Genomic DNA, 22,170 nt, shown 5'->3' with positions numbered 1-22,170 from the left:
CATTGTTCAAGCACCAACTGTATTATGACTTGCAAAGCCTAAACTACTTCTATCTGGTCCTCTTTAGAGTAAAAGTTTGCTGACTCCTTTTATTTATACATTTTTTCTCTTTTTCTATCCCCCACCATTTGATGAAGAAACCAGGTCTTTTGTTCTGAGAATTTTCTATATTCTGGATTTTACTGATTGCATTCCTCTGGTGTCATTTAGGATGTCCCTTTATCTCCTATATTTTCATAAAGTAGTACTTAGATGTAGAAGCTTGATCTGATTCAGGTCTAGTTATCTGGCAGGAATACTTAATAAGGGTAGAATTGAATACTACTTCCTATTATATCAAATAAAGAGATGCACTGTTGGGTTTCTCTCTCTCTCTCTCTCTCTCTCTGTTTCTGTGAACTTAAGCTAATCAGTTTGTTTGGGCCCAGTTAGTCTAAACTACCTATTATAAAGTTCCAGAAAAGTTAATAACTTAATGGTTTAGCAAGCATTGGTAATCATGGCTTACTTAACTCAATGGTTTCCAACAAGAGTGAGAGTGATTTTGCCCCCAGTGGACACGTGGCAAGGTCTGGAGACATTTTTGGTTGGTAACTAGGGTGTATTATTGACAAACAGTGGGCAGAAGACAGGGATGCTGCCAAACGTACGGTGCACAGGACAATCTCCCACAGCAAAAAATGATCTGGCCCAGAATATCAATAGTGCTAAGACTGAGAAACCCTAGCCTAAGTCTATTATTTCAGTAGGGATTACAAAATCATGATATTCTATCATTTCTTGAGCATCTATTAGCTGGAATTTTTCTATTAACTTTCTCACATTAATTATTTGATAGCCCTGAAATACAACTGTAAAGGAAAGGCAGATTAAATGCTTGATTCTGTTTATTTAAAAATAAGTTAAGAACTCATTTGTTATTGAGGCTGAATGAAATGTTTCTGTTTTTTGGCTTCCCTGACTTCATCAGGTTGTATGTAGGCTGTACCTTAAACATTAATTATTTTTCAAAAGAATTTCAAGACTAGGATTTCTGATCACTATAGCACAGTAAGTTAACTGAAATTAAATTCATTAATGCTTTGTATTAATGTATATATCATCTTCTCTTTGAGTATTTCTTGAATGCTAAGACCTAATATTACCTACCTGGATCAACTGCACTGTTTGGCTAAGTCTCAAGCTCAATGCCTTCTGCTCACTGTTTTAACAGCAGAGGGTTGGATACAAATTATTTAATTGTCTAACAAAAGTCAACTGCTCTTCACCTTACTGTCTTGAATTTTTTTTTTTTTTGTCTTGAATTTTTAAAGAATGTTATAGCATTCGTCTAAAGAAAAAAACAAATCACTTATTACTATTCAATAAAAGCAGCAGAAAGTGATGGTACTTTCCTAATGAAGCAAAAATCCCTGGTGCTCTCAAGAGCAAGGTTTTCAGGACTGACTTATTTTTTGAGATATTTTAATTATTTATTTGAGAGAGAGTGAGCAAGAGAGAGAGAAAGAACAGGGAGAGGAGCAGAGGGAGAGGGAGCAGTAGACTCCCTGTTGAGCAGGGAGCCAGACGTGAGGTTTGATCCCAGGACTCTGGGATCATGACCTGAGCTGAAGGTAGACTTTTTGTTTGTTTAAAAGATTCTATTTATTTATTCATGAGAAACACACATAGAGAGGCAGAGACACAGGGAGAAAGAGCAGGCTCCACACAGGGAGTCCGATATGGGAGTCAATCTGGGGTCTCCAGGATCATGCCCTGAGCTGAAAACAGGTGCTAAACCACTGAGGCACCCAGGCGTCCCTGAAGATAGACAATTAACTGAGCCACCCAGGTGCTCATGAACTGATTTATAAAAAATAATGATAATGATGCAATTACATTTAATTTGTAACTGTTCCTGGACACTAACTTATTACAATTGAGAACAGAATTTTCTTCCTTCATGTGGCCAATATTCTGTTTTAGAGTAATTATGGATTATGTTTAGCAAAAATGGTTCTAAATACTCATCCTTAATAACAATAAGTTCAACTGCTTTTCTCTAGCCTTTGGTGGTTCAGAATTAATTCAGATATCGAATAAAATGAGCCTATCAAAAGGTAGAAAATTAAAAAATCTTATAGTGCCTCATCTAATGTGAGGAAAGTAAAAGAGAAAAATAAAGGAATAAATGCTATGTTTAAATACATAAGAAAAAAACATTTCAAGAACAAAATTTGTGGAAAAAGGGGGGATCCCTGGGTGGCGCAGCGGTTTGGCGCCTGCCTTTGGCCCAGGGCGCGATCCTGGAGACCCGGGATCGAATCCCACGTCGGGCTCCCAGTGCATGGAGCCTGCTTCTCCCTCTGCCTGTGTCTCTGCCTCTCTCTCTCTCTCTCTCTGTGACTATCATAAATAAATAAAAATTAAAAAAAAACCAAAAAATTTGTGGAAAAAAAAAAAAAACAAAATTTGTGAAGCCAGTGTTTTAAATATAATATGATTTTAATAAATGATTACTAGGAAACCAAAGTGTATTTGCCATTTAAGAGGGAAAAAGTAGAGAGATGCCTGGTGGCTCAGCAGTTAAACAGAGAGATGCCTGGGTGGCTCAGCAGTTAAAGCATCTGCTTTTGGCTCAGGTCGTAATCTTGGGGTCCTAGAATCAAGTCACACATTGGGCTCCCTGCTTGGAGCCTGCTTCCCCATCTGCCTGTGTCTCTGCCTCTCTCTCTCTGTGTCTCTCATCATAAATAAATAAAATCTTAAAAAAAAAAAAAAAAAAGAAAAAAGTAGAACAGAGTAGAATTTTTTTCATTCTTAATTTTTTTTTTTTTTACTGTAGAATAAATAGGTCAGTTATTAAATCACTTCTCTAACTGTCCCACAGAATACACGGTTTCAAAACATATATTCCAGAACAAAAAAAATTACCATGATAATTGATAATTGATAATCAAATAAATTTGAGAATGGCAATTTAAGGATAATAGTTAAGCACACAGACCCAGAGGCCAGGCTGCCTAGATTCAAATCCCAATTCTACCATTTAGCTAAATGCCCTAGGGCAAGTCACTTAAGCTCACTGTACTTTGATTCCCCCTTCTGCAAAAAAGAATAGTAACACCTCCCTTCATAGGGCTGGTGTAATCTAAGGATATACATACAGCACTCATACTAATACCTATCATAGTAAATGATAAATGTTTGTAATTACAGTAATACTGTTATTAAACACAATAGGCAGGGATGCCTGGGTGGCTCAGCGATTTAAGCATCTGCCTTCAGCTCAGGGTGTGATCCCAGGATCTGAGATTGAGACCCACATCAGGCTCCTTGCCAGGAGCTGGCTTCTCCCTCTTCCTGTGTCTCTCATGAATAAATAAATAACATCTTTTAAAAATAAAAATAAACACAATAGGCAGAACTTTAGATATTTTAATATGCTAATGTGCTATCACTTGCCAAAATGTTACCATGTACTATATGAAACATATCTGGATCTTATTCAATTAATTTTTTTCTTCCCATTTAGATAGACACTTGATAGTCTCATACTACTACTTAAAACATAATTAAAATAGTTGAAAGGCCAGATAGAGGGGCCCCTGGGTGGCTCAGTTGGTTGTGCATCTGCCTTCGGCTCAGGTCATGATCCCAGGGTCCTCCCTTCTCCTGCACCCTCTGCCTGCTGCTCCCTCTGCTTGTGCTCTCTCTGTCAAATAAATAAATAGAATCTTAAAAAAAAAAAGGGGGGGGGGCCAGATAGATTACACTACCTCAGTGGCTATTAGATAGACACAAGGATCAAAAGGAATTCCTTACCCCTAAGGACCTATAAGTTTTTGGACATATGTGAGACTTTTGGTCTTTTTAAAGGCCAGGGGCTCACAGCAGTAAGGGCAGATCAGTCAGGTAAAGAGATGGGAATAATGTGCAGTTGTAGACTCTCTGAAACTGGAGAATGGGAAAAGTATGGAAGAGGAAAAATGGAAGCTGTTTTATCAGTATCAAGGAAATGTCTAAGACCATGGCTATTTTATCAAATAACACGATGCTTTGCATAAATGACGAGAGTATGAAATGACTGCTTGCTTTTCTCCTGGAATAGTGAATGGCAGAAAACTTCTAAATACCCAGATAGATACATTCAAACTATAGCAGAAAAACTTTATGGTTTCTTCTGATCTCTGTCTCTAAAATAACCTCCTTTTATCACACTGGAAAAACTGAGGTAGCTCATTATCTCATATATACCATTGTTCCCCCAACCTATTCTCTCTAGCCAATTCTGATGCTGCAGATGTGTCCACAGTAACTCATCATCATAACTCAGTAACACTTACCGTTTAAAGTCAAAAAGAGGTAAAGAGACTTTGCCCAAAGCTTCTGGCCCTTTTCTCTGCTTATTAGAATCAGGGGAACTTCCACTGCTCTGATTTAAAATTCCAAAAAGAGTAAGGTGAAGAAGTGATTCTAATGGCAATTGTGATATCTGGATGGGAAAAATAATTCTAAGGGGGGGAAAAATGTATTAACAGAAAAAACAAATTAGATCAAATATGAAATTTAACCATTTAATGAGAATGACAATTTTAGGTATTTTATTTGACTTATCGAAAAATTTTTAACCCTGCGTAACTTTTACTTAAGTACAAGCTTGGTCAATATGTACTATAAAAAAATCTTAAATAGATTTCATTAAAATTTCAAATATGTAACATTTCTTTAAAAATTTCTTAGTGCCTTTACTCAAGACTTGCTGATGTCAATTTCTAGGCAAAATAATAGTAGTCATTTTTATTTCCTTTAGGAAAAACTAGATGAATATTCATGAGTATTTCTGATTCAGATATATGTGTACATATATACACACAAGCAGACATATGTTAACCTTTTTACATTTATTTTTTTAAGTCTGAAAGACTACATTAGGTAAAAAATGGTCACTCTGAGGAGCCATAAGATGGTGTTAGAAATAAAATGATGCTTTTTACTAATACATATTTTTGTTTAAGGTTTTCAAAGATGTGTTATTTTTATAATTTAAAAAAATAAAAGAAAAATAAGAAGCCATTAATAAATGCAGAATGAAAAGTTCTGCAACTGCCTACTTGCTTAAGAATTTTAAAAACATTAACAGTGCAAAATATCTTGTACGTGGATTTAAATTAATTTTTTAATGTTAACCAACAAGTAGGCTTCATATATATAGTATTACAGAATAAATACTAAACTAAGGAATACTATGAAAACATTTTTATGGTTTATATGTATAATTATATGTAAATTTAGTTTTAACTTGACAAAAGTCTAAGAACAATTAATGGAATACTTCTGTAATTCAACAGAATTTTTCAGAACAGTATTTCAGATTTTTAAATGAGAATTTGTCTCTTCTATAGAATAATATCTAGAAGAGACCTTAAGATGTAAGAATTTAATGGATTTAAATGGAAATTGTGGTAAAAATGAAAATTAGGATGCATACATGGAAAAAAGTAAAGAGGGCAAACTGAAAAAATAAAAAGCCAAAACTTTCACTTACAGTTCATCCCATTTAATAAGATAGAAGAAATTCTTATAAGTGCCAACCTTCTTTGATTGAATAGGTTTAAAAAGATCCTTTCCATTGTGAGACAGGGAACATATCAAGTAGTATTTTTCGTAACTGAGAAAAGAAAGATTTTTAATTTGATAATACGAATTTGTTAACTAATACAAATACATATCATTAGCCACTGTTCTCTAAAAGGGACTATTATCTGAAATTTTTTGGTCACTATTCATTTGAATTTTTGGAAAACATCTGAAACCAAACTATTGCAAATTCTACAAAAATAAATAAAAAGTATAGCAAAGGGAGTACAAAAGGAAACGTATATCCCTAGGTGCCAGTCTAAGGGACCACTCTACCACAGTTTCATACTCAGTTAGTTACTAGCTTTAGATTTTAGTTGAATGGCATTGAATATTTATTTATTTCTAGGCAAATTCTTAGAAGAAAAAGTACAAACATTACCTTCCCTAGGTGCTATTTTGCTTTGCTAAGTAACTGAACTAGAATCAGTTAAGCATATTAATGGTACATGGGCCTGACTTGCACTGCACCAGTCTTTCTAACCTATTAGAAGGCTTCCATCCATCCACGGAATACACACTGTTGTTGTCTCATTAGAGAGCAATGATTTAGCCCCTAATAGCTGCAAGTATAGAGCTGCTTAGATACTATCAAGCAATCTTACAGACTAGGAACCTTAGGCTCAATAAAACTGTACTCTCCTAGATTCTCACTTACTGCTAGGCTTATACATTAAACACTCTGTTCATATATACAATCTATTAATCATTCAAAATATACTTCAAATCTAATCTCATGTGTTAACAAAACACTTCTATCTAACAACTTGACTACTCTTGACTACTTTTCTCAAACTCAGTCTATTTGTTCCTCTTCAGCATTTTACTTTCTTTCCATCCTTATTATCACTGCAGTTTTCTGTGTCTTCTACTGAGTATTTGTTCTCCTCATTAGTATCTCCAAATTTGTATGTATGAATCTGTTTGGAGGATATGGAAGGCATTACCCTGTGACATTTAAAAGAATCAAATACCTTCACATAGCAGTAGTACCCCTTTAAAGGTAAGTTCCAAGAGGGCAGACATTTTTTTGTTGCCTTGTTTACTGCTGAATCCCTAGTATGAAGAACATTGCCCAAAGATGGTTCTTAGTAATTATTTATTGAATGAGTTAATATAACACTTTTAAGTAATTATGTATTATATTACATTAATCTAAAGCTCAATTTAACGGGATGCCTGGGTGGCTCAGTGGGTAAGCGTCCGCCTTCGCCTCAGGGCATGATCCTGAAGTCCCGGGATTGAGTCCCACATCAGGGTGCCTGCATAGAGCCTGCTTCTCCCTCTGCCTGTGTCTCTGCCCCTCTCTCGGTCTCTCATGAATAAATAAATAAAATCTTAAAAAAAAAAAAAAATATATATATATATGAAGCTCAATTGCTCAATTTAAGCAGGATTTATGTTTGGTATCTCTTCACTATGAAACTGTTTCATTAAAAATATTCAATTCAGACTTTTCAGTTTACATTAGTCATTTTGTAAATGTAAGTTGGCAACTTATGACATTTGCAAAAAAAAAATCAAAAAGGAAAACCCCATATTAAAAATTCAATAGAAGAAATACATTTTTATAGACTTCAAAGCCTAGCAATCACTAAACTATAAACTGCTATTGAAGAAAAAAAATGTGCTTAAAGCCTATTCCCATCACACTGTTTCAAATTACTCTGGTTCTAAAGGAAAGGCTAAAAAAACAGTAGTCATAAATTGACTAATTTATTAATTAGTATTTGCCTTTTTAGGTTTAAACATATATTTTCCTGCCTTTTTTTGCATATAGTGGGAATGATATTTTTTATTGGAACTTCAGGTATCTCTAATTTTTATGAAAACCACAGGTATCTGGTGATTCTTGTATTACCCATTTAAATATTAAAAGAACAGTGGCTGGCTGGCATCTTAGAGGATTATAACAACTTCTGGGTAAAGTTGTATGTTTTGTTTTAAAGAGTTACTTACTTTGATACCCAATTACTTGAAATTCCATGTGCAGCAAAAATTGTAAACTGGAGCTGTTCTGTTGTCGTCCACGCTTCCTTGATGTTCCTATTACTTTGGGCACAGTTTGCAAAACTCCTACCAGAATTTGCATGGAGTCTGAGAAGATCATAAATTGCTGCAGTTAATTGGTCCAGGCTTACTTGAACAGTATTTTCCAAATTCAGTGATCCTAGATTTAAAGAAATTGTTTTTTTTTAAAGAAATTGTTAATATAACTCTGAAAAACCAACATTTATTGCTAAAAACTTATAGAACTTAAAGACCTACCCCTAGATGAACTCTTACTCATGTCTTCTTCTCCAGACAGTGAAGTCACCTGCATACATACATACAAATTAGTCGGAAAAACCCCATGATGTATAGAAATTAAAGGTAAAAACTAAATTAAATGCTGTATCAGGAAACCTCCCGAAAGTTTCTGCAGAATATATCCAAAAAAAAAAAAACAAAAAACAAAATGCAAAAAGTGAAAACCCCAAACCAAATAAACACATGATTTTTAGTATCAAGAAAATCAGAATAACTGAAAATTAGTGCAAAATACAGAAACTCAACAAAATCTGCCTCATTAAATCAATCTAGTAATTAAGATTTGAAAATACACTATTATGATACTTTATATTCCATTTAGTTGCTTTATTATTGGTATAATAAAGAATATCCTTAATGTGGAGTGCCTGGGGGGTACAGCTGGTTGAGTATCCAACTCTTGGTTTTGGCTCATGTTGTGATCTTAGGGTCGTGAGACCAAACCCCAAGTTGGGCTCTGCACTCAGTGCAGTCTGCTGGAATCCTGTCTGCCTCTGTCCCTCCTCTGCCTATAAGTAAGTAAAGTAAGTAAAGGAAAGAAAGAGGGATCCCTGGGTGGCTCGGCAGTTTGGCGTCTGCCTTTGGCCCAGGCGTGATCCTGGAGTCCCGGGATCGAGTCCCACATCGGGCTCCCTGCATGGAGTCTGCTTCTCCCTCTGCCTGTGTCTGTGCCTCTCTCTCTCTTTCTGTGTCTCTCATGAATAAAATCTTTAAAACAAACAAACAAAAACAAAAATCCCCATGGAAATACAGGGAGAGCTTTCACTAAAAGCAACAGTATGAGATCAAGAAAGGACTCCCAACTTGATTGTTTCTGAGGTAATAAGTCACTTGATTGTTCCTGAGGTAATAAGTCACTATGATGAGGCTTCTGAATTATTTTCAATAGGAAGAGGTATCACCAAAGTAGAGCTTCCCCTCTGGGCAATCATGGAGATGTCCATCAGAAGGACAAATGGTAACTACTACCACCCAGGTTCTGAAGCTCGGTATCCACCCTGAACCCTCCAACCAACTTGTTTATGCCACAATTCCTCTTCCACACATAAAAGTTTGACATCCATGTTTTCAATATCAACTCTCATGAAGCTTTTCCAAGGCAGCCCCTCTTAAGAATTCCCAACTTTAGGGATGCTGGGTGGCTTAGTGGTTGAGCTTCTGCCTTTGGCTCAGGGTGTGATCCCGGTCTGGGGACTGAGTCCCACATCAGGCTTCCTGTGAGGAGCCTACTTCTCCCTCTGCCTATGTCTCTGCTTCTCTCTGAGTCTCTCATGAATAAATAAATAAAATCTTAAAAAAAAAAAATTCCCAACCTTACCAAGTAAGTTATCAAATCAACTCAAAAGTGATAGCCAAGGTTAAAATTATAACACTGTTGAGAAGAAGCAAAAATCTCCCAGCTTAAGTGATAAGATACTCACCTAAATACATATTTATATTTAATAAGATGCTAACTACTAAAAAAATACTCACATCAGCACTGTTACTCCTCGGCAGATTAACTGCTCTCTTTAGCTTCTTTATGGATTCTGTAATGGCAAGAGTCTCTACGCCATCTAAAGCGCTACAGATTTTTCTTACAGCTTTAATCACTTGATCAACTGCTCGGTGCTGGTTCTTTAAAAATAAAAAGTAAAACAAACATAGGTATGAAGAATCTAAAGGATCTGTTTCAGAGATGAAGTCAGAAACTTAGACATTTTAGATTTGCTTAAGAACAGATATCCTTGGGGATCCCCGGGTGACTCAGCAGTTTAGCGCCTGCCTTCGGCTCAGGGTATGATCCCACTCTCTGCCTGTGTCTCTGTCTCTCTTTCTCTCTCTCTGTGTCTCTCATGAATAAATAAATAAAACCTTTAAAAAAATTAATAAATAAAAGAACAGATATCCTTTGCTCTAGTTTATTTTGAATAGGAAAAATTGGGTCTGATTTTCACTTTGCTTGAGACAAAATTATTCATATACAAATGCCATTAATTTCATATTAAAATAACTAATAAACTATTAACAAATTACTAAGTCATTTAAAAAACTGGAGTTATTTTTTATTCTTATTTGGGATTAAGCTCCACATTAAAAATACCAATCCTGCCTGCCAAAAATCTGGTATCCAAAACCAAGTTCTTCAGAGGTTGGCCACATATTAACACCATTGGGCAATAGTTATGAGATCTGAGTCAACTTTTAAGCATCATTTACATCTGTATGACCATCACTTTTTAAGTTTTGTCTGATGAAAAAACTTCCTTGAGGACAATCCCTCCATAGTATTCAACCACAGTTGATTCCATCATGATTCACAAGTATACATGCACAAATGATTATAAAATCATTTACCTGATAGAATTATTTAAAACTCCCTCTCCAACATCATTTTAAAGTACATATCTCATTAAGAAACATTCTTACATAATGAATTAACTCATCAAACATTTACGCCAGACTTACATGCCAACTACCGTTAGAATGGGCTGAAACTTAGTACTGTACCATCCCTTAAAAATTTAAAATTTTCCACCCTTGAGGCCTGGCAACCATAAACTAAATGGTCTTTCTACCTTCATGCTTAAATGAAACCATCTCATCTTCTCAAACACCCCAGGACCCTCCAGTCTTCAGGGCCTGAGAGTCTGTTTTCCAGCTCCCCATTTCTGCTTACATAACTCCTATCTCTGCTTTTACTCCTACACCTTCATGCAAAAAATTTTCCAATTTTGAGGCTCGAGTCATTCTCCTATACTATTCCCCATCATTTATGTGCTAGTTATCAATTTCTTGTCTATCAGCTCCAAAACTACACTTCTTTGCCCTACTCTGTGATACTGAAGATGGACCTATAAACATTTCTTCTTTGCCAGCCAATACAATGTTAAGTTTTGTCAACAGAGGGCACTAAAGGGACACTCACACAACAGCAGAATGAAGACCCTTCCGCAGCGTTCTAGTCCTCCATTTTTTACTTCAGCAAGGCATCCCAGTGGTCCTCAAAAAGCAGTTGAGCAGTTGACTTATATCCCCAGGGCATGGTCTCCCAATCTGACATTTCTACCAAGTTTCTTCGCTGTAAGCTACCTATGTGTTCCTGTGATAGCCAAACCCTCTTAGAAGAGGCTGGATTTCAGCCTAAGGTTGGACAGGAGGTTCTATCTTAAGTCCTTAGAATTCTTTCTATATATTATTCCTCAACCTAGAGTTGACAGCTGCTTTTTTACACTTATTACCTCTGGATCCCTTAGAGCATGACTGGCAAACTTTTTAAAGGCCAGAAAGTACATGTGTTAGGCTTTGTGGACCATACAGTCTCTGTCACAATTTAGCTCCACTATTATGGTGTGAAAACAGATACAGAAAACAGATGAATAAATGAGTTTGGCAGTGTTCCAATAAAACTATTAGGCAATAGGCCAGATTTAAGATTTAGCACACAAGCCATAATGTCAAACCTTGTTTTAGAATCCTCTTTTATACTTTATAATAATTAACTACCTTTTACTAATTAATGATTCTTTAAATTTCCCTCTCCAAATAACTACTATATTTTCTGTCTTCTAACTTGGCCTCTGATGGCCCGATCTGCCTTGCAATTGACATGTGGTCATTTCCCCCACTGTATGCCATATTTTTATTCTGGATATTCACTTGACTTTCTACCCTATATCTTATAATAAGCCTCAGTTATATAAATGTTCATGTGGAAAGTTCGAAGCATCTTCAACTGCAAAACTATAACCTATCAGAATCTTAACTACAATATCATACTGTGGTCACAATCTCCTTTACTCTCACACATTCATTCTGACTAAAATTAAATTTTTGAGCTCACAGACTTCTGTTCTCTCTTCTACCAGGTAGCTAAATACCTTTAAAGAAAATCTCAAAACTATACAGATTCAACATTCCCCAGTTTCAGCAGAAATCTGCATGCTAACTTTACTTTTACTCATTCTTGGTTGGTCCTCTAATCTGGAGGACAGGGTAAAATTTAACACGGATTAAAAGGTGGTAACTTGAGCAGCCCTGGTGGCGCAGTGATTTAGCGCTGCCTGCGGCTCAGGGCGTGATCCTGGAGACCCTGGATAGAGTCCCGCGTCAGGCTCTCTGTATGATGCCTGTTCTCCCTCTGCCTGTGTCTCTGCCTCTCTCTCTGTCTCTATGAATAAATAAATAAAATCTTTAAAAAAAAAAAAAAAAAAAGAAAGAAAAGGTGGTAACTTATGTCCGGGTATCTCTAGTGACCTTTTTCAACCTTCCGATCATACTCTGTACTCTATTACAGTAGTACATATATTTCCATATATGTATCACACCTGTGTACTTTTCCCCACATACCCTTCCCAACTATCTTTTAGCTAACCCATACTGTTGACTTTGCTCAGGCAACCTCCCTTCTTAGAGGTTTCCATGAACTCCAAAGTTGGAAGAGGTGCTCTTCTTTGATCTCCCAAAGAACTCAATGCATACCACTAGACTACATTTACTATACATTATATCGAAATTTTGTTTAAATCCAGCACTAGTTTTTAGTTTCTTGTAGGTGGGCACTAGGTCATTCATTTCATAACTCCAGCATCTAGCATATCATTAACATTCAATTAATGCTTTTTTAACTGAACTGAAGGCTCCTCTTACTAATAAAGCAGAAGTGAGGTGAAGCGCTGATTCATGGAATATTGAGAATTTCTGTTAACAAGATGGGTCAGAAAACAAGTCATCAAACATCAACATCAAGAATATAGTTAAAAAAAAAGAATATAGTTTAAATTGTCCTAAAATATTTCATCCAACACCACACTAATATTTAAGATAGAACAAGACAAGAAGCCTTAAGTCATCATGCAAAAATGTGAATTAAGACTTACTTCAATTTGAAGAGCCAGTTCCACTTGGTTGTGATAAGAATCTAAAAGTTCTTCAACAGGGTATCTGAAATAAAGAGCAGTTACTGTGACTGAAGGATACTACACAAAAATGACTGTTTTGTTCACCAAAATAAAGGTATTCACATCCAAAAGCAAAGTTTGAAAACCTGGAATTAATACTTTAGATGCCACACCTTGTTATGACTTCTTTATAAGGTTTTTCCATTTGATGCAGGTGTTTGTTTAAATCCACAGGTGTTTTATCATCTTCTGCCTAAAAAATATATATATATATATATATACACACGTTTACCAAAAAAAATCCATTCTTTGGTCAGTCTTTTTTTTTTTTTTTTTTTTTAAGATTTCATTTATTGGGGTACCTGGGTGGCTCAGTGGTTGAGCATCTGCCTTTGGCTCAGGTCACGATCCTGGGGTCCTGGGATAAAGTCCCTCGTCAAGCTCCCCACAGGGAGTCTCCTTCTCCCTCTGCCTATATCTCTCTCCCTCTGGGTCTCTCATGAATAAATTTTTTAAAATCTTAAAAAATGTGTTTATTTGACAGAGAATGAGAGAGGGAGTGAGCAAAGCAGATGGGAGCGGCAGGCAGAGGGAGAGGGAGAAGCAAGCTCCCTGCCAAGCAGAAAGCCTGACTCGGGGCTTGATCCCAGGACCCTAGGATCATGACCTGAGCTGAAGGCAGATGACCAACTGAGCCACCCAGGTGCCCCCACTTTTTGGTCTTTCATACAAGTTAACTGTATGATAAATTCTTGAAACTAAAGTGATTTTCATAATAGAGGCTAATATATTATTGGAATTAAATACTATTTATAACTGAGTCAAGAAAAAAGTAAATCAGTATTCTGAAAATTTTGTTTTATAAATAAAAAAATAATGCTTTTTTTCCCTTTTTAAGATATTTTATTTTTTTATTTGAGAGAGAAAGTGAGTCAGAGAGAGAGACTGAGCAGGGAGAGGGTAAAAGGGAGAGGGAGAAGCAGGCTCCCCACTGAGCAGGGAACCTGACATAGAGCTTGATCCCAGGATTTTGGGATCATGATCTGAGCCAAAGGCAGACACTTAACCAACTGAGCCACCCAGGCTCCCCAAAACATAAATGTTTTTAAGTGTAGTTATTTCTGTTCTATAAGGAAAGAATAGAGAACTTTAAAATACAAAACAACTTTTTATATTTTAAGATTTTGTTTATTTATTTGAGAGAGAATGAGCAAGAAAGAGAGAGAGAGAGCAAGCACAAACGAGGAGAGAGGCAGAGGGAGAGGGAGAAGCAGACTCCCTGCTAAGCAGGGAGACAACTCAGGGCTCGATCCCAGGACTCCCAAGATCATGACTAAGCCAGACACAGATGCTTGACTGAGACATCAGGCACCCCAAAACAAAACACTATTTTTTTTAAAGACTTTATTTATTTATTCATGAGAAACATGGAGAGAGGGGGGGAGCAGAGACAGAGGCAGAGGGAGAAGCAGGCTCCATGCAGGGAGGATCACACCCAGGGCTGAAGGTGGCGCTAAACCGCTGAGCCACCTGGGCTGCCCACAAAACACTTTTAAAGATGGCTGATAACCATATGAAAATGAAGGTGGGAGGCACCTGGGTGGCATCTGCCTTCAGCTCAGATCATGATCCCAGGGTCCCAGGATTGAGCCCCACATTGGGCTCCTTACTCAGCAGGGAACCTGCTTCTCCCTCTCTCTCTGCCACTCTGCCCACTTGTGTTCTCCCTCCCCCTCACTCTCAAATATATAAATAAAAAATCTTTAAAAAAAATGAAGGTGGGATTGGATCAGATAGCAAAGAGATCATCTCAATGTCTGCATTATTTTTCTTTTTTTTTTTAATTTTTTTAAATTTATTTATGATAGTCACAGAGAGAGAGAGAGAGGCAGAGACATAGGCAGAGGGAGAAACAGGCTCCATGCACCAGGAGCCTGGAGCCCGATGTGGGATTCGATCCCGGGTCTCCAGGATCGCGCCCTGGGCCAAAGGCAGGCGCCAAACCGCTGCGCCACCCAGGGATCCCTGCATTATTTTTCTAATGATAATCAAATTTCCCCCAACCTTACCCTCAAAAAACAAGGTACCGGTCTCTTCTACTGTAAGTCTTTACTATGCAAATATACTCGAAAACATCATTTCCTAAGAAACTGAAAAGAGAAGTTACTACTGATTGCTAAAATGTACTGAATTTTGTGAAATAGTTTTCACCCAAGTGAAATAAATTCTATGAAACCTAAGAGCAAAACCTAAAAAAATAAAGAGAAAGAAATGACTTTTCCATCCAAAGTTCTATCAAATAAAGAATAATTTTCTTTAAAGATTAAAATTTGGGATGCCTGGGTGGCCCAGTGGTTGAGCGCCTGCCTTTGGCCCAGGGTGTGATCCTGGAGTCCTGAGATCGAGTCCCACAATGGGCTCCCTGCATGGAGCCTGCTTTTCTCCCTCTGCCTGTGTGTCTCTGCCTCTCTCTCTCTCTCTCTGTGCTTCTAATGAATAAAAAAATACATTTGGTGCAGAATAATGTATTTTTCTCAGTTTGATGTAAAAAGTCAGTATGGATCTTTTTTCCCCCCAAACCATACTTATTATTCAAGGTCTTTCCTCCTTCATTTCTCTTTGACTGACTGTAATATTTTCATTCTTGTGCAAAACCATTACAAATCAAATTTTTATTTCCTCCACTTTGATTTTCAAATATGCTTCCAGCTCTGAGGAGTATGCTACCTAAGATTCCATGATTGAAAAGCTCCTCCCATCTGCTGAAAACCCTTGTGAATAGCATTAGTTCATTCTAATCATTAATCCATTCACCAGTCCAACCCAGAAATCTTGGAGAATGTACCAAATGCAAATTGGCTAATTAGCAGAATTACTCAGATTCAACTAGATGCAATTCAGTTATAAGGTACATACTTACTGTTCGGGCCAAATTTTGGCACATTGCACTGAAGGTCAAAAGTTGTAGTTTAATCTCCGTGTCCCATTTTCGGCAGTTTTGAATATGTTCATGACTTCCAAGGCAATGATTACTATTAAAATATATTAATTATCAATCAGTGTTATTCTCAAACAAGAAATTATAGAGGTAAGAGTAAAATGTAACTTGTATCTGCTTCAAAAATGAAGAGAATGGTAAAATGTAGAGATGGTTTTTTAACCAAGTGGGGCATTTAAATAAAAGAATATATTCTATGTGAGAAGAGTCACAGCAAAGAAGATGAAGATGAAAAAAGAAAAAGAAAAAGAAGGACAGGGCATTTAAAGTAGCCTAAAGTAACAAAAATCTATAAAATAACTAGACTAAAAGCTAGACAAAAATTACCTGGTTCAGAAAAAAATTCATTATAATGATTATTTCAGACAATTAAAAGGAAGTCACAGCTGACCACTGTGTGAAAATACTGCACGCTACAAAAGGAAAATGGAGTCTATAATGATGTGACTATTGACTCTTAGCAGAAAGAAAAATCCATTAAATTCACTTATCAACCAATTACCCACCATTTTCCCATTTAAGACTATACGCTTACGGGCAAGCTTAACTCTGAAAACCTCCACTGTCTTAGACATGTCTTAAGACAGAGTATATCTCAATATAAGCTTATTGATCCAATGAATCAATTAAGTAGGAAGGTATTCTTAGGATTACAAACTTAACTTGAGATTTTTCCAATTTAACCCCTTAAAAATGAAATTTCCAAAGATATTGCCCAATAGCTAAATGAATACTTACTTTTGCAGCACTTCCTCTTGTCCACAAACTTTCAGTACATAGCTGCCAACATCTACTTGATTCAAGTCATCATGTACCCAGCAAAGGGCTTGCATTATAATGATTTCTACAGTAGAACTCACTGTAAAAGAGACATCATTTTAATTTTGCTCATTTCACTCTATATAGTTGAAAATGTAATTCTTATCATCTAAGAAAGCACTATACAATAGAAATATAATGTAGGTCATATACAAAATTTATGATTTTCTACTAGTCAGATTGAAAAAAGTAAAAAGAAACAGGTGAAGCTAATTTCAACATGTTTTATTTATCCTAACAAATCCAGAATATCATTGTAACATATAACCAGCATTTTAAAATTACAAATGAGACATCTTATTTCTTTTCAAATTGGGTCTTTGAAATCCACAATGTATTTTACACCTATAGCACATCTCATTCTATATTAGCCACACTTCAAGTATTCAATAGCCACATGGGGCTAAGGGTTACTATCTTAGATAGGGCAGATGTAACCCAAGAAAGTCACTTCCCTATTACAGACTTCTCCAAAAAGGATGATATGTAGCAGTGTCTAACAATGACTTAAATCATAAGGAAAAAAATATGTATCATCATTTTAAATGTTTGACATGTTCCCGGTAAATATTTTCCAATGATGAATAAAAATATAACAAGTAAGAAGTATTGTTCAATTACTGTTCTTGAAAACAGCTAGATACTAAGATTATAACAGATTAAAAATTAAAATAAACTTTTAAAGTAATCTACTTCTAAGAGCTCCAATGTTCAATTCAGAAGACAATTATTCAGTTCAGACTTCACAAAAATCAACAGCTTGGTAGAAAAGGCAATAAAATATCTAATGCAATGGGTAAATTTCTGAATAGTCAAATATATGGTAACATTCATCATTTGGACACATATCTACCATAAAATGGTTAAGTTTCTTAACAGAGATGTATATTATAAATGTGCACATTTATGAAGAACCAAAGGATAAGCATTTGAGGTATTTTCTCAAAAAGTAATCATATCTTGATATATTAAGTCAAAATTTGATACAAATTAAAACATTTGCCACATATCGATGCTTACTATTTTTATCAAGGAGCCTACTGACCTTTCTGTCCTTCAGTTTTAATATTAATTCTTAAAGTGTGTGGGTTTTAAATAATTCCCCAGATAAACATTTAAAGTATGTTTCATAAGAATAAAGAACAATTCTTCCTTTAGAAACTAAAAGAATGATTGTTATAGTTGGCTAACAGTTTTGTTTCAGATTTATATTTTTTCAAAGAGCACTGAAAAGTGCAAACAAAGAAAAGTATCCAAATACTAGACATATTCCTAGTTAAAACCATTATGGAAAAAAAAGGGCATCATTTTTAGGTCAAACTATTATAGAAATATAGGCTCTTATTCTACTTTTGGAATCCTATTAAAACAATATACATTAAGAGAATCAATGAACTATGACAAAAAATTTCCTGTAGACATTAAGATACATTTCTAGAAAGGATATCCGCATCAAATTTGGAAGACAGAGTTAGAACCAACGGAGAATTATCTTCTCTTTAGAGGAGCTTATTAGCAAGATACCTTCAATTTCAATTTCACTGACAGCTCTTTATAAATAAGCATTCTTCTTGCCATAAAATGAAAAGAAGAATAAAAAAAATAGAATTGGATTATAATTAGCCTTTCAATCTCATGCTTTGGGACCTTGGCCAAGAGCCACCAATTAACCAAAATTACTCAGCATTTTCAAAGAAATATGTAGTAATAAATGTAAACTGTTTTCGCACTAGTCCTAACCAGAAATTTATCCAAATGAATGCCGATTTTTTGAAAAGGATAACTAATGAATGTTAAGTATTTTACTACACACAGAGAAAAAATTTTTTAAAGGATATCTAATGATAACAGGGTCAAGAAGGATTAAAATTAACATATGAAGCATTTCTCCCTAATCAGAGCAAAACAAGATGGTTGGGGGACTATAAACCTACCATCACATGTAAAAGTAACTGGTAGTTGAAATCCTTCAATTTCAATGGAGACCTTCACGCTAGCATGTTCTCCACATATGTTTCTTTGTACTGTAACTGGACTTAACAAATAGCCTGGATTTGTGCAGTGATTGGTATATGGAAACTTGGTCTTCAATCTGTTCACAAGAAAGAAGAAATCAAATTTTTGTTTTAAAAGCTGCATCTGAGAGCCCTAAACAAAGCTTTGCATGCTTACAGCCATTCAATTCTGTGTCTTTGTTCAATTCTAGAGCAGCTCATGAGAACCATAATGAATGGAGCCCAGTTAAACTCCAAACACCAGCATTTGCCTCTTAGATAAAAGGAATCCAAGAAAAGAGATTAAGTATTGCCAGGATATCTTTGGTAACATTATCAACATTAGCCAGGCACACACTGAATACATGGCATTAAATGAGGTTTTCTGCATCAGATTTTTTTTGCTATACAACATAATTATACAAAATGTACACTTTTAATAAATCCACTGAGAATACAGGGAAAGTAACCCGCAATTGCCAGAGGGCTAAAAAGTTTGTTGTCTTTTAAAGACCTTTTTCTCCTGAGTATTATGCTACATGTTGGCAAATTGATTTCAAATAAATATAAAAAATTAAAAAATAAAAATCTTTTTCTTAGAGCCTTTTTCCTATATTTAGGGGGGAGGGTTGTTAGACAACAATTTAAAAGAACCATTATCAATTTTTACAGTGCTATGGCCTTTATTCTCTCAGTGATTCTAAAGCTTAGGGAATGACAAGAATTCCTTGTGAAGGTACTCACAGGAACAACATAGTTTTTTTTTTTTTTTTTTAAGATTTTATTTATTCATTCATGAGAGACAGAGAGAGAGGAGGGGGGCAGGGGGCAGAGATATAGGCAGAGGGAGAAGCAGGCTCCATGCAGGGAGCCCGACGTGGGACTCAATCCTGGGTCTCCAGGATCATGCCCTGGGCCGAAGACGGGCACTAAAACCGCTGAGCTACCCAGGGATCCCCAGAACAACATAGTTTATTTATTTTTAAATTTATGTATTTGAGAGAGAGAGAGAGAGACAGTGCGAGCGAAAGAGCAAACTTTAGTAGGGGGAGGGGCAGAGAGATGGAGAAGTAGGCTCCCCACTGAGCAGGGAGCCTGACACAGGACTCCAGGATCATGACCCAAGCTGAAGGTAGATGCTCAACCTATTAAGCCACCGGGCAGTCTGAATAACATAGTTTAAACTGAAATACATGAGTACAGTATATATGGCTCTTCTTCAGACAGCACTTTTGTTACCAGAAGACAAAGGGAGGGCGCCTGGGTGGCTCAGTGGTTGAGCATCTGCCTTTGGCTCAGGTCGTGATCCTGGGGTCCTGAGATAGAGTCCTGCATCGGGCTCCCTGCATGGAGCCTGCTTCTTGCTCTACCCATGTTTCTGCCTCCCTCTTTCTCTCTCATGAATAAATAAATAAAATCTTAAAAAAAAAAAAAAAAGACGACGACAAAGGAAAATCTGATGCCTTCAACTTGTAGCCTTCCTTTAACTGAGTTTTTCTGGAGGTTAGAAAACAAGACGCAATCCACCTGTCTGATTTTCATAGGAATATGAATGGAATATGAATGGAATGAACACTTTAAGTACTGTGTATTTGCTTCTATAGAGATTAAAATCATCAAGTCATAGGAATACAATAAAATAGTTTGAATTGACAAAAAGAAAAGATTCGGGAGAAGGGCTCCCTGGGGGGCTCAGTTGCTTAAGTGTCTGATTCTTGGTTTTGGCTCAGGTCCTGATCTCAGGGTCCTAAGACTGAGCCCCCTAACTGACTGACTCCACATTCAGCATGGAGTCTGCTTGAGATTCTGCCCCTCTTCCTCTGCCTCCCCTTCTACCCTTCTCCCTGCTTGCTTGTGCTCTCTTTCTAAAATAAACAAAATATTGAAAGAAAGAGAGAAAGAGAGAAAGAAAAAGAAAGAAAGAAAGAAAAAAAGAAAGAAAGAAAGAAAGAAAGAAAGAAAGAAAGAAAGAAAGAAAGAAAAGAAAGAGAAAGAGAGAAAGAAAGAACGAAAGAAAGAAAGGGGGGGAGGTTGTTGTTCAGGAGAGGCAGCAAATATAACTGTGCACAAAGAGATAACCTAAGTTTAAATCCTAATTTTACTACTTACTAGCCTTGTGACTATAGGCAAGTTATTGAATCTCCTTGTTGCTTCCAGCTTCCTCTTCTATAAATTGAGGATACTACCACTACTAACTTCATAGGGTTGTTGTAAGAATTATGTGAACTAACTCTACAAAGCCTTCAGAGTAAGTGCCTAGTAACAGAGGTGTTATAAGCATCTTGTCAAATAAATGAATAAATGAATTAAAAAACCTGAGTTCTGTACTGTGGTCTTAAGTACCACAAAAGATCCAATATTAAAAAGAAGAAATGAAAGGGACACCTGGGTGGCTCAGCGGTTGGGCCTCTGCCTTTGGCTCAGGGCAAGATCCTGGAGTCCTGGGATTGAGATCTGCATCGGGTTCCCTGCATGGAGCCTGCTTCTCCCTCTGCCTATGTCTCTGCCTCTCTTCCCCTGTCCCTCTCTCAAATAAATAAATAAAATCTTAAAAAAAAAAAAAAAGGTAATTTTTAAAAACTAGTACAATTATTAAACTTCTATCGATATTAGAAATGCACCATTATATCTTCAGATATTTGACTGTTGTCAAGCTTACCCCTCCACAATATAATGCCAAGACCTTCATAAGACTTTGCCTAAGATTCTTGCTTCTCACTTATTTACTAGGTATTCTAAAATAGATGCTCACAGAAAATCATGTATTAACTAATACATGAAATAGTACAGAATTTTGTCTATAACCAAGCAAGGCTTCGAGTTTCAGAAATCCTTAAGCATGATGAAAGGAGGCACGCCTGGGTGGTTCAGTCAGTTAAGCATCTGCCTTCAGCTCAGGTTATAATCCTGGGGTTACTGTGGAGTCTGCTTCTCCCTCTGCTTCTCCCCTTCCTCCCTGCTCATGCTCTTTGTCTCTCTCTAAGATAGATAAAATCTTTAAAACAAAACAAAAAAAGAATGATGAAAGGACAATCAAATTCCTAATAGCTCAGAAAACAGGAATTTATTAGACAACATTGCCAGTGATAAAAGTTGTATTCAATGAACTTGACTTGGGGGAGGTGGGGAATCCTTCATTTCCTTTCCTTAAAGTGAGTCTTCTTACTAGGTATTTATGGAAGTACTGAATCACTATATTCTACACCTGCAACTAATATTATACTGTAGGTTAACTAACTGGAATTTAAATTAAAACTTTAAGAAAATGAGTCCCTTTTTTTTATACAGCAATGTGAATGTACTTAGTATCACAGATTGTATATGTAAAACTGGTTAAAATAGTAAATTTCACATTTTGTATGTTTTATCAAAAAAAATTTTTTTAAATGAGTTCTATCTCTGCTTGACAGAACAGATGATAATCCAGGAAAAAAACATCCAGTAATTTGTTTCTATAAAACTGACATCTCTTTATTCTTATGGTTTTGTTTACTTTATCAAAATTGGGGAAAAACTAAGATAGTAATAGATTCTTTAAAGGTTTTTTTTG

General features: G+C 36.1%; 1 protein-coding gene across 5 annotated transcripts in view; it reads right to left on the bottom strand.

The window, feature by feature from the left end:
• The window catches only part of PIK3C2A (phosphatidylinositol-4-phosphate 3-kinase catalytic subunit type 2 alpha), a 115,500-nt gene that overhangs the window by 36,210 nt on the left and 57,120 nt on the right, over positions 1 to 22,170 (bottom strand). For all 5 annotated transcript variants that reach the window (XM_041729966.1, XM_041729963.1, XM_041729967.1 and 2 more), the window contains exons 4-13: positions 18,561 to 18,718; positions 16,546 to 16,666; positions 15,730 to 15,841; positions 12,983 to 13,062; positions 12,789 to 12,852; positions 9,403 to 9,546; positions 7,888 to 7,936; positions 7,579 to 7,789; positions 5,528 to 5,650; positions 4,326 to 4,493 (exon numbers count right to left, since the gene is read on the bottom strand). In XM_041729966.1, coding sequence (XP_041585900.1) covers positions 4,326 to 4,493; positions 5,528 to 5,650; positions 7,579 to 7,789; positions 7,888 to 7,936; positions 9,403 to 9,546; positions 12,789 to 12,852; positions 12,983 to 13,062; positions 15,730 to 15,841; positions 16,546 to 16,666; positions 18,561 to 18,718 — 1,230 coding nt within the window. The remainder of the gene's footprint in view (positions 1 to 4,325; positions 4,494 to 5,527; positions 5,651 to 7,578; positions 7,790 to 7,887; positions 7,937 to 9,402; positions 9,547 to 12,788; positions 12,853 to 12,982; positions 13,063 to 15,729; positions 15,842 to 16,545; positions 16,667 to 18,560; positions 18,719 to 22,170) is intronic.

Source organism: Vulpes lagopus, chromosome 15 (assembly GCF_018345385.1).
Source record: "Vulpes lagopus strain Blue_001 chromosome 15, ASM1834538v1, whole genome shotgun sequence".
Taxonomy (NCBI): Eukaryota; Metazoa; Chordata; class Mammalia; order Carnivora; family Canidae; genus Vulpes; species Vulpes lagopus.
Note: the sequence above shows the minus strand (reverse complement) of the source record. Positions and strands in the feature narration are given on the sequence as shown.